The sequence below is a fragment of the Fundulus heteroclitus genome, chromosome 16 (assembly GCF_011125445.2).
Source record: "Fundulus heteroclitus isolate FHET01 chromosome 16, MU-UCD_Fhet_4.1, whole genome shotgun sequence".
NCBI lineage: Eukaryota > Metazoa > Chordata > Actinopteri > Cyprinodontiformes > Fundulidae > Fundulus > Fundulus heteroclitus.
In genome coordinates, this window is record NC_046376.1 from 22,314,621 (window position 1) to 22,327,644 (window position 13,024).

Genomic DNA, 13,024 nt, shown 5'->3' on the forward strand with positions numbered 1-13,024 from the left:
CTGACATAGATTTTGCTCAAGAATATTCCTGTATTTAGTATTGATCATAGGGTCAGTGGACGTCATTGGTGCAGGAGTTAGGAGTTCGTCCTGTAACTGTGGAGTTGCTGTTTGAACCCCCACTCTGACCGTATCAGTCATTGTGTCCTTGCGCAAGACACTTCACTCACTTTGCCTGCTGGCAGTGGTCAGAGGACCCGGAGGTGCCGACAGCCTGGCCGCCTCGTTTCTGTCAGTCCGCCCCAGGGCAGCTGTGGCCACGAATGTAGCTCACCACCGCCAGCGTGTGAATGACTGTAATGTAAAGCTCTTTAGGGTCTTCAGGACTTGATGAAGCACTATACAAGTGCACGGCATTGATCGTCCTTCCTTCCTTTGACTCGGACCAGTTTCTTAGTCCCTGCTGTTGAAAAACATTCTTCATTCGTTCTTGAGGTGATGGGATGTGTGGGCTTGCGCCACACAGTTTTGTTCCCATCTGACCAGAGATTCTTCCTTCACCAATTTGGGGAGTCACCCAAGTGCCTTTTGGCAAACTTAACACGCACCTTCTTATTTTCAACACTAAATAATGGGTTTATTCTTCCGGCTGCTCCTCCTTAAAGCCCAGCTCTATGGAGTGTCCGGCTTATTTTGGGACTGGGTTACCCTTGGACTCGGTGCTGCTTCGCTGATTAATGCCTCCTTGCCTGGTCTGTGAGTTCAGGTGGGTGGCCCTCACCTGGTAGGTTTGTTGTGGTACCACGCACTGTCCTTTTGAAGATGATAGATTTAATGGTGTTTCTAGGGAACATCACAGGTTTCAATATTTTTTAGAACTCGACCCTGACTTGTACTTCTCAACAACTTTGTCCCTGTCTTGTTTGGAGAGCTCGTTGGTCTTCAAGGTGCGATGCCTCTTGCTTAGTAGTGCAGCAGCCTCTGAGGCCTTTAAGAAAACTTTTTTTTTATATACTGACTGGTCATGTGACACTTAGGTGGCACACAGATGGACTTCATTTGATTAATTATGGCACTTTTGCAGGTTATTACTCACACAAGGATTTTTTATGAGCTTCATAACAAAGAGGGTGGATACATATGCATGCTCCAAATGTTCAGTTTTTCCTGTTTTTTTTTTAATTATTTTTAGATCAATTTTTCTCATTTAACTGGACTATTTTGTGCTGACCCATAATGCAAAATAAGATTTAAAAACATTACACATCACAGATTGGAACGTATCAAAATAAAAGCCAACGGCGGTGAGTACTTTTGCAAGGCACTGTATCTACACTCTGGAGACTCTGTGTTTGATATCCACGACCTCTAACTGAGACTCAAAGCTGGAGAAATGAATTCGTGGAAGCTCCGTTTTAAGGTTTTTCAAAACCCCAGATGGTCTGGTATTAAACAGCCGACACAATGGGCCACCATATTCTCCGTCTTTTAACTCATCCCTCACCCGCTCCGATGTCCAAGTAAAACAAGGACCCCCTCTCTAAGATGATGATGGTGAACAATAACAGTGCCGCACACCTCAAGTACTCCTTTGAAGCCATGCCGCCGTCTGCAGGGGCCTATCTCCCTGAAGCTGATCAGAGTGCAGATAGTAAATGATGTTTGCAAACAGATGTATGTCTGAAAGGCCGTCTGTGTTATTGAAGCTGCCAGCACTCAGAACCGGGAAGATGATTGTGTGATAAATCTGACAATACAGAGGCAGACGTCATTGAATTTTAGATTTTGTTTATTTTCCCACTAGCAGCCCTCATGCTTTCAGAGAGGACCTTTTGGAGAACGCCCGAGTTTGCACTCTGCACACTCAAACGCTTGTTTAAACAACAAGTGACACTTTGCCATACAGCCATCAGTTTAAAGGTTATTCTTTTTAATGTTCTTTTTCTGATTCTCCATAGGGTCAGAGTAATAAAATGGAAGGGGGGGGGGGGACTCTAAAACTACAAACAGGGAGCGTTTTAGGGGATTTAAGGAGGAGGTGACCATTTTGCTAATTTGTCTTTTTGTACTTTAAGGGGTTTGGTTGTTTAACAGCCAACTATTTCATGTATGCAAAGACATTGTCTTCCATTCTACGTTTTGTATTGACCTTGTGTTTATTTGTTTATTTATTTGTGATTTGAAATCCTTTTACATTACCTGCTCATATTTTCTTTTTTCTGCCCTGTCCGTATTTTTAAGAAGAAAAAAAAAACGATGCCCCCAGCATGATACTGCCATCACCATGCTCCCTGTTCAGGGTAATGTTTTGATTTTACCTTGTTCTGACTGAAGATAGATTTGATGTTTAATGTTTTGGAACGGCGCAGCCAGAGTCCCAACTTTAATCTAAAAGGAAAATCTTTGGAGATAGCGACCAATCAGAGTGATGGAAAGGAGACCTTCCAATCTCATGGACCTGGAGCTCATCAGAAAAGATGAATATCAGTGGAAACACACAAAGAGCTGGTTAGTGCTGATAAGAAATGGTTAATTGCTGTAATGTTAACACATGGGAATTTTCATGAGGGGTGCAAATAATTTCAACATTTCAATATTTTGCAGTATGTAAATGAAAATTCTCTGTGAGTTTGTTGGTTTTAACAAGAATGGACCGCTGCACATTGACTTACAATCTTTTAGGAGATGCCTGTGTTATTTTCAGTCAGAAACACACTAATTGCTTAAAACAAACTGGACTACACTTGGTGGAAAATTGGTGGAAATGAATAACATTTGTTGGGGGGGAAATGTTAAACGCGCTTCTGATGAATTTATGTTTTAAATCACTGAATTCAAGTCTTCTGCAGCAGAACGTGGTCATTTTGTAAAACCATAATCCCATTTAGAGCTGAAATGCAAACCTTCGGCACTTTCTGACTTCCAAGTTTGAACATCTCCATGTGACATTTCCTAAATGTTCTGAACTTTTAAAGTGTTACAATGCAATCCAAGTATTCTTTTAGATTTTCCTTGATGTTTTCTTTTCCCACACTCATACCTTCTTTTAATCTTTTAAAGTTGATCTTCAGGCACTTTGTTGTTTAACGCTGTTGATTGCAGCTTTTTGTTTAAATCTGATCTGCAGGGTATGAAAGATATGTCCATGTGACGACACATGCCCATCTTAACTACAGCAAGAAAAATAAACAGACGGGAAACCGTTAAGAACAGGGCAAGGAAACAGGATGTTTTCAGGTGGGAAATAGAGGTAGGCTGGGATGAAATGTGTCTGAAACAGGCAAATAGATGAATTGAAGTGGATTAGACATTTCAAACTATCATATTGAGACAAAAAAACTCCTGTGCTTGATGACAAAATTATACTTCTATTATACGTTTTTGGTAAATGTGTTTATTGGTCATAGAATAAAAAAATCTTATTCAAACGAGTATTTTTCTAAATGTTTTTGTTTTACTTTGTGGATCTTCTAACTCTTTAATTTTTCTTAGTGTTGTTTTTTTTAAAAAACAGAATTAGAATTTTCTTAATTTGTGGCCATTTTGAAAACGCTTTCATGTCTTTTGTCTATCTTTCATTAAAGACCTATGACAGCGTTGACAAAATAAGTTTTCCTGAATGCAGCTTTTGCTTTATTGTTTATATATATATATATATATATATATATATATATATATATATATATATATGTATGTATGTGTGTGTTAGTGTGTGTGTGTTTCCTGAAATCGTGATGCCTTTCTCAAAACCTTTTTGGGGTTTTTTTGTGATGAATTATGTGTACTTCACTCACCATTTGAACTCAGTAACAATGGCGAAAGGATGAGCAAATTTGTTTCCGTCTTGACAGAAACCAAAACAATCAGCTTTGAGCTCCCAGAAAGATCCTTTCAAGCCATTCCAGTATCATTTATAAAGGCTTATTTACTCCTCAAGACAGAGAAGGAAAGGCGTTTGGCCTGCACATGTACAGCACCACTGAAACATGTGGAGAGCAGCCTCCTCTGTGTATGAATGGAGACACCCTAAACGGCCTACATATTAGTCTCTGATGAAAGGAGCTTTCTGTATTTTTGTTGCAATCTCGCATTAAGGGGCTTTATTCTTCTAACAAAGCAATCCCAGCCTTGGTGGTGAGCTCAGCGGTGCTGGACAGATGTTCCTGGATGAACCTGGATATGATGGCATGGCTTGTGGACGCCATTTTCTGGGGTTGCAAAACAGAAGCAGGTGCAGTTCCTGTAAACATCTAAAATTAAGCAACAAGCTCATGTACACTCCAATTAAAACAAGATGTCCTGCCCATGAGTCAGTGTGTTTAGTCAGGCCTCGGGGCTGTCGGCCTGTGGGAGTGAAGGGGGGAGACTTTTGGAGGAGCAGCGGTTTTGATGTAATTAAAGATCCCATTCGGTTGAAAGCAGGATGAGCCCCAGAGGTCAGGGGAAGAGCGATGCTATCGGAGGATTACCACTTCCTCCTTCCTGTTTGCTTCCTCTCGGCCATACAGCTGTGCTCCGATGCCATCCAGAAGGGGCTGCTCTCAGAGATAGCAAAAGCTAATTATGACCCTGCGTCCTTTTCCTCCCTCTTCATTCCTGAGTCTCAGATGTGGTTCATCTTTTACTTCCTCTCGTCTCCGTTAGCGAAGGATGTCACTCTTTCCCTTTGGAAACTTTCCCACTCGCAAAGATGCCACAGAAGCACTTTGTGATCCAGCTGGCCCCGTGTACAGATAAAAACAACAAAGATCCCCGATCAGTCACATGGAAATTGTTAGCTTGTTAATGGTGAGGCTTGAGGCGAGGTCAGAGAGAAGCATCAGGACACCAGAGGACATCAGGACAGGATTCGGCTCGGAAAAAGGATGCGCCTAAAATAAAGATGGCCTGCGTTTTCCACCGGTGCTGCCTTCAAAGTCAGCTGGGTTGTTTTGATTGCACGCCTTACAGACAAAATCATCCCCCACATCAAATGCACAGACTTTGCTTTAAACACCGAAGCGTCGCTCCGTACGAATGTTTGCGCTTCCTGTCCTAATCCCCTGACTGACACCGACGCTTTCATCTCACGCTCTGATCTTCTGGCCTTTTGAAACGAGCAGCTCCACACCTGCTCATCCCAGACACCTAAAAACTCCCTGAAAGCCGCCGAGCGTGCCTCCACATCCCCGCTTTGTTTGAAATTCCTCCGCCGGGTCAACAAAGGAGGCTCGCTGGGTGGAAGAAAAAGAAAAGATGCCTTCATGTCTGTTACGTGGACTCGTGGGAGGTGAACTTGAGGGTGTTTTCCACATAATTTCTCACCTTAGAACAGTACAATCCAGAGAAACAGCACCGTGCAGTGGAGGAATGAGGCACAGGAGTATGTACCTGTGGGCTTCTGCAGTGTTTTGGTTTAAAAAACACGTATAAGTAAATAGAGAAAGGGAAAAAATGGTGATAGAAAGTTAATGTATCAAAAAATCCGTCGTGTAGCTCAGCGGTAGAGTGGGCACACCATATACAGAGGCAATAGTACACGTATCCATCCTGGGTCCGATTCTAACCTGGGAAATTTTACCTTTCCTTTCAAACTACTGATGAATAAAGGTCAGAAGGTGTTTTAAAATCTTAAGAATAAGCATGGAATACAGTGTGAACAATACATTTACAGTTATTTACTCGTGGAAAGGAGAGGAGATATCACGGCATCATTGCAAAATTACTCACAAGAAAGTTCTAGTCTGAATAATTGTAGCAAAATAAGACAATGCAAAAAAAAGAAAGGTGTTGCCATTGATTTGATTCTATGTTTTCAGAAAATAAACTACAGTGGAATTGCGAAATGATTGCTCACACAACTTGAGAGTTTTCAACCTTATTATACCATGCAAAGGTATCATTTTGTTTTCACGTTTCGTCACTTTGTGTTGCCTGCGTTTGTGTCCACCCTGCTTTACTTTGATACTCCTAAACAAACTTCAGTACAACCAGGTAGCATTCAAAAGTCATCTAATTTGTAAGTACAAGCTACACTCATATTCAGTAAATTAGAATATGCATTTATTGTTTGTCAGATTAAAAATACGTTAAAATGGTATTAAACATAAACATAATTTTGATTAATCCCCCATTTCTGCATGAAAAAATGCTTATTTTTTCATTTTATATGATGCAGTATTCTAATTTTAAATGCAGTGCTTTTATTAGCTGGATATGGGGAAAACATAATTAACAGAGATAAAGGCTGTAAAACATTATCAGTTTGTGTTAATCTATATAAAGTGTTTTCTGTAGTGAAATAAATGAACTTTTCAATAATAAGCAAATTTATTGGACATGATTTCATTTCAGGCTAAATCCAGCTGTTCTGTGAAGACCACAGAAGTTTGTTGGAGAACATTAGTGAACAAACAGCATCATGAAGGCCAAGAAACGAAGCAGAGATGGGAGGGAGAAATGGAGGAGAAGTTTATAACAGGGTCCTAAAACTTAAACGCATATCCTTCTATTACCCGAAAATAGAGCATGTCACATCTGCAAACCTATCAAGACTGGGCCAACGCAACATGCGTTTTCCAGAGAAGCAGCCAATCAGCCAGCATGCAACTCTGGAGGACCTGCAGCGATCCGCTGCTCAGGTGGGGGAATTTGCCGACAGCATAAATATGACTGGTAGCTTCACAAATCAGACCTTCATGAAATAATGGCATGCAAGTTTCGAAAGACGACACAAGGAAAACAAATTCTAAACCGCTCACAAGCCGTGTGAGGAAAGCAGCAAACATGTCGGAGGAGGTGATATTTCTGCCGTACATGTAAAACTGACACTGAAAATCACAATGCACACGTTTTGTAGAGGCAGCGTTACACTGTGGGGATTCTTTTCTTTCATATGAACGGGAAAATTGGTCCGGGTGGGAAGATGGATGGAGCGGGATGCAGAGCAATACCGGTGGAAATCTGGGTTGGTCCTTCAGACGAAACAATGACCCTAAACATCCAGCCAGATCTACAACTGAAGTGGTTTCAGTCAGAGAATATTCTTGTGTTAGAATGGCCCAGTTCAAAGGCTTGAAACAGTGAAGTCTGTGTTGTAACGTGACAAAACGTGCTAAAAGCAGTGACGCATGAGGTATTTATTTATTTATTTATTTATTTTTATTATTATTTTCACAGATCAAAATAGAAACTCAGAATACATCAATAGAATAAAAAATTAAAAATGGGATGGAGTGTGACAGAAACCCCTTAGGGCTTATACCAAAGGCCACACCCCTAAACCAACAAAACATCAGGCAGCTCACATTATGAAAGTCCTTTCATTCAAGAGAGAAAACAGAATAGACATGTACAGTAACATTATTTTTACATTTTAGCTTTCAGATTTCAGGGAGTCAATATTTGTAAAATCATACATCACTGTCTTTTTTGGATAACAGTATTTTTTTCACACACAAATTATGCCAACGAAGAGCTTGTAGTTTTTGTCAGATTCATTTTATTCAGCTTTTGAGGAAGGATAATGTTAATTAAAAAAACATTAACATCTTTTAGCTCTGCTCCAGAACCTTTTTTAATAGGTATTGAAGCTTGTGGTTGAATAAGCTCCTCCGACTGCTCCAGGCCGCTTGCCGTCCCCCATCCATCAGTGCAAAGGAGCTCCATAAAGGTTTGTTCTGAAGCACGTCATCCACGATGGGAAACAGGTTTAAATACAACGTCTCACTTTTCTGTCCACCACTCTCTGCCGTGGAAAGAGAATATGTTAGACATTTGGTTCTAGGGTCGGTATTTTGTTGTTGTATAAAAAAAAAATTAAAATCACTTGTAGGGATGAACATCAGTGAGCTGCTGAAGACTCAGAAGCGTGACAATCCCTCTTCCGGTCCGTCGTGAAGGAACTCGTGACCCAGTCCATTCCCACACTTCCCGCAGCAAACCTAAACGTTGTATTTTTAGAAGGTCTGAATAAAAAACTTTTACGTTATTACAGTTAAAATCAAGCCAGCGCTTATTCTACGGGGGTACTCCACCTTTACGGGCCCCCACGCCTCAGGATATCTAGAGACGCTGTCCTTATGCATCGTCTCCGAGAAGGAAGGCCACGGAGAAGAGTGCTCAAATTTTGAAGTGCTGGAAAATAACTCATGGCCACATTTGGAGCACACATAAATACCTGAAGACATGGAAAGGCAAAAACAAAGGCAAATAGTACTAAAGTATTTGGTTCTTGGTCATTACTTTTTTATTACGCAGGTGGATTCGAATAAATGCAAATATTTTAAAAAGGTTATTTATTTCAGAGATTCAGTTGATGGATTCTTGACATTGATGTTTTTAGGGTGTTATTTATGTTAATTTTGATAATTACAGCTTAGACGAACAAAAACAATGTGTTTCTCAATGAATAACTGTAATAAATAAGACCAATAAAAAGACATTTTAAAACACGTTTGTTTTCTTATGACCATGTTATGGTCAACCAACCATGGAGGAGAAAGCAACTGACACCCTTTACAAGGATAGCAAGCCATAGATGGTCAATAAAGGCAGGATGTGCAGATAGTGTTGTTTCCAGGCTAGTTACTGGAAAATTTAGTGGAAGAAAAAAATTGTGATTGAAAATAAAGGACAAAGGCTTAGAAGCTTGGCATATATTGCAGCTGGAGTCAGTTTCTAAACAGTCGCCACTCTTGAATCAAAGACATATGTGCATTTTGTATTTTATGTGGATATCAAGGTCCCAGAGTCTGGAGGAAGAGGGGAGAGGACGGAATCCTGGGGTGCCATGTTATCTGTTCATGATAGTCTACTGTATTTTATCCAGCCCAGTCAGCACAGCCGTTTACCAGGGCACCTGAACACACCACCAAACGTAGCATTACCTGCTGCATGGGAAAGTGTAATAAATCTTTAGGCAATTTGTAACCAATCTGTCATAAATATGCCATTGATGAATGTGTAATATTTACCAAATTTAACACAGTTTGGAAACACTGAAGTGATTCTCACAGCAAATTCAGTAGAGAAGTCGGTTTACAGCAGATGATGAACAGATGAAGGATGATGCCTCTATTTGGTCTTGTTACAAGGAGTTTTCCCCCCTGTTTATTAAAACAATGACTTTCAGATACTGGTCCTTCATGATTAAGAGTATTAAGTCTTGTACTTCAATTAAAGCTTTCTAATTGAAAAAAAAATTCAAAAGTCATCTAATTTGTAAGTACACGCTACACTCATATTCAGTAAATTAGAATATGCATTTCTTGTTTGTCAGATTAAAAATACCTTAAAGCTGGTATTAAACACAATTTTGATTAATACCCCATTTCTGCATGAAAAAAATGCTTATTTTTATTGATATGATGCAATATTCTAATTTTAAATGCAGTGTTTTTAGCTGGATGTGGGGATATCATTTTTTATAATAAAGGCTGTTCTTTGTTCTGGAAAATAACTAAGTAATTTGAATAATTAGAAATGGAGTTTTTGCCACTGAGTGCTCAGAACTGCTTTAAAGGATAAGACGAACAGGTTTGAGGGGCTGCAGCACAGCAGCCCTGTGACACTCACCTGGCTGGAAGTTATCTCTATAAACCTCTCCCCCAGAAAAGGAGCAGTATGACATTTCCTCCATTCAGATGTCAAGTTTCTTAAACCTCACTAGTTATGCTTTAGCTTACAAACGTACGTCACTCTCTGGGGAGGCTGACCCAGCTAAAACTGGGAGAAGCCGGCGCGTCCAGATCAAGTACCAACAGCTGAGGCCCCGTTGTGTAACGTTTCAGCTTAATATCACTACCTCCACCTAGTGGCGGTGTTTTGTATAGCACCTTTTATTTTTTTATACTTAAAACACACAAACTGCATTAACAAACACATTTATTTGTCTTTTATTTAAAACATAGCGATCATTGTGCATAAATTTACATAAAATACTTATCTCATAGAACAATCTAAGGAATTTTACGTGTATGTCGTACGTTGTTCAAAAATATCGGTTAATCCCTAGAAAGGACTTCTCCCGTTTCTTTCCGACAGGCTGATAAAAAGCGCCGAACTGATATAAACAGCCCGTGTTCGTATCAGGGTGTGACTTGTGCGCTGAATCTAGTAGCTCGATCTGTGATAAATTGCATAGCTGAAGGGTTTCCACTGCTGCTCTGTGTCCTCGCTTTTCCAGTGAGGCCGTCATTCATCAGAGTCCTGGGGCTCCCTGAGAGGACTTTGACCCAGAACCCTTCATTCGCTGCCCGCACCTTCTGCAGCACAGAGAAGCTCCTAATCCTTCGGCACTCCCTCGCCGCTCACTTTATTGTCCATCGACCTTATCTGGGGATGGGGATAAAAATTTCATTCATTCAACAAATGATTTTTACCTTGTAGTTTGAAGACAATTAGAAAGATGCACACTGTGTTGCTACACTAAGTCTGTTTGTTATAAGTTGCTAATGGAAAAGAGACTCATCCAATATATATATATATATATATATATATATATATATATATATATATATATATATATATATATATATATATATATATATATACATACATACATATATATACACATACCTTTAGGGACGAACTTCAGTGAGCTGCTGAATATTCAGAAGCGAGAAACCCCCTTGGCCGGACCGTCATTCACAAATTCATGCCCCAGGCCGTTTCCACACTTCCCACACTTTACCTGGAATAACATGACACAAAATAGTATTAAAACAACATTTTTTTAGGAGAAATTAGAGATTTTGCAGTATTCAGTTAATAAGCCAAAAGCCTGTTCTGAAGGCACCTTATAAGCCCCGGGCCTCTCCTTATATTTGGACACGCTGTTTTCATGGACCGTCTCTGTGAAGGCCGGCCAGGGGGACGAGTGCTCGTACTTGGAGCGGCTGGAGAACAGCTCATGGTCACACTTGGAGCAAACGTAAATCCCTGTGAGGAAACGGATAAACGATTTTAGGCAAACCGAAGCCGAGGTTTCACTGTATCACATTCACGCGCCTTTCCACTGTTTCACAAAGGCTTTGCGTCTTTTTAATGGCATTCTACGTGATAGACGACCGTGAAGTACTGCAGGAGGGAGAATCTGATCATAAGACAAAATGCTAGTCATGCACTCCAAATCAAGAAGGCCACAAAAGTCTTAACATGTGGGCGGTTCCTCGTCATAGCTGATGGGAAAATGGGTGGAGCTTAAACACAGAACCTGCAAAAGACTTGAGACTGGGACGGAGTTTTGACTTCAGGCAGAATGAAAGCCAGAGACCGGCCTAGTCAAAGCCTGATCCAAATCCAATGGAGTATTGCTGACAAATATGCTGTCAGCACATCCTCCAGTCAATCTTTCTGAGCTTGAGCTATAAAGCAAAGAACAAAGGGCAAAAAAAATTATATCTAAATGCAAAGCCGATAGAGACACACCAACAGCCTTGCAGGTGTTATGTGCCAGCTCTTTCCATGTTTCTCCTGCCAGTGGGACACATTTACCTTATAAGTTTTACTTTATTTTATTATGTTTTTAAGAAGAAACAAAATGTCTCCCCTGGCAGAACTAATCCATAATAATTATCTAGTCCTGTGTGAGTTATTGTGTAACCAAAACACTGGTTACAAAACTTCCGACTGCTAAAAGACGACCTGCGTCTACAGCTGGAGTAATACTGCACCCCAAGCAGAAAGACAACTTTATGTTTCTATATATCCCGGACACACACCAGTGTTTAACGTTGCACGCGCTTTAAAAGTTACATAGCGCGTGTGACGCAAGCAGTGACATAACTACTGGCCGACCAGCAGCGGACACCGGCAGGAGAATGCGACGACGTGACAAGACGTAAGAGTAACGAAGAAGAAGATACCTGGTTTAAAGTGGTCTTTAAAGACCTCTCCGCCGAAAAAGGAGCAAAACGACATCGCTGCCCGTGAACTTAATCCCTTGTTTCTGTGCCGCACCGAAACAAAACGCAACGAGACAACGTCACTTCCTGTTTGTTTTTTTTCCTTCCCCGAATTTCACAATAAAATCTTTGTGTGAAGTTTTGGCACGTCCTTCGGTTATTTTTATGGTGAGAATTAAAAATAAAGGCAGAAATATATAAATGTCTCAATAATATACAGCAATACGCTTAAAATATAACAGTTAATCTAAAAACATGATAAATAATTACATATTAATAAAAATGTAATTGTTCAAAATATACATTTTATTTACTTTACCACATGTTTTATAATTGAATTGCCCTTTTTTTCCTCTATATATACATTGCCAGCACATTCATTTATTCAAAAGAAAAGCTCTGATCAATGTGCAGTTCCTTTCCCCTTGGCTGCTAAACGGAGGAAGCGTAGGCGTGCACCAGAGCCATAGAGCTAAAAATCAGCTAAATTTCAATCTCTATGGCGCTGGCGTGCACTATAGACTGACCAATAGCAGAGGAGCTGACCCACTTAGGACAGCCCACCTTATTTCCATAATGAGGCAGAAAGGCATAAGGAAATGTAAAAAAAAGATGGAAAATTGTAAAAGGAATACATAGAAATAGAACAGCTTGTTGGGAGAAACAGACATGAATGCATCATAATTAAAAGAATAACATTATTTTTTAAACAGTTAACTTAAAATCAAATGCTTAGGTCGCGAGGGGTGCTGGTACCTATCTCCAGCTGTCACTGGGCGAGAAGCGGGGTACACCGTGGACACAGGTCGCCAGTCTTTCGCAGGCCAACACAGAGACAAACAGGACAAACCTGACAGTCATGTCTTTTGGACTGTAGGAGGAAGCTGGAGTACCCGGAGAAAACCCACGCATGCAGGGAGAACATGCAAACTCCATGCAGAAAGACCCAGGGTGGAGTCGAATCCAGGACCTTCTCGCTGCAAGATAGCAGCACCACTTTGCAGCCCGTGTTGGAAATGATTAGATGGGAGGGGGTGAAGGTTAATTCAATTATAAAATGTGCATAAAAATCACTTATTTATGTGTTTACTGAATTGTTGTATCGGTTTATGTACTGGGTCATATATATAATTTCGCTTTAATTTTAATTCAGTTTTCAATCCTCCTCCATATTTTTTTAACATTAGTCATTAATCCTA

At 40.3% G+C, this 13,024-nt stretch overlaps 1 protein-coding gene across 1 annotated transcript; it reads right to left on the bottom strand.

The window, feature by feature from the left end:
- Positions 1-9,799: 9,799 nt before the first annotated feature.
- LOC105933050 (methionine-R-sulfoxide reductase B1-A) lies at positions 9,800-11,912 on the bottom strand. Its single transcript, XM_012872419.3, has 4 exons — positions 11,787-11,912; positions 10,718-10,860; positions 10,498-10,612; positions 9,800-10,254 (listed from the first exon to the last, which is right to left on the bottom strand). Exons 1-4 carry the CDS (start codon positions 11,839-11,841, stop codon positions 10,235-10,237), a joined length of 333 nt encoding a protein of 110 aa, XP_012727873.1. The 5' UTR covers positions 11,842-11,912; the 3' UTR covers positions 9,800-10,234.
- Between the last annotated feature and the right edge of the window lie 1,112 nt (positions 11,913-13,024).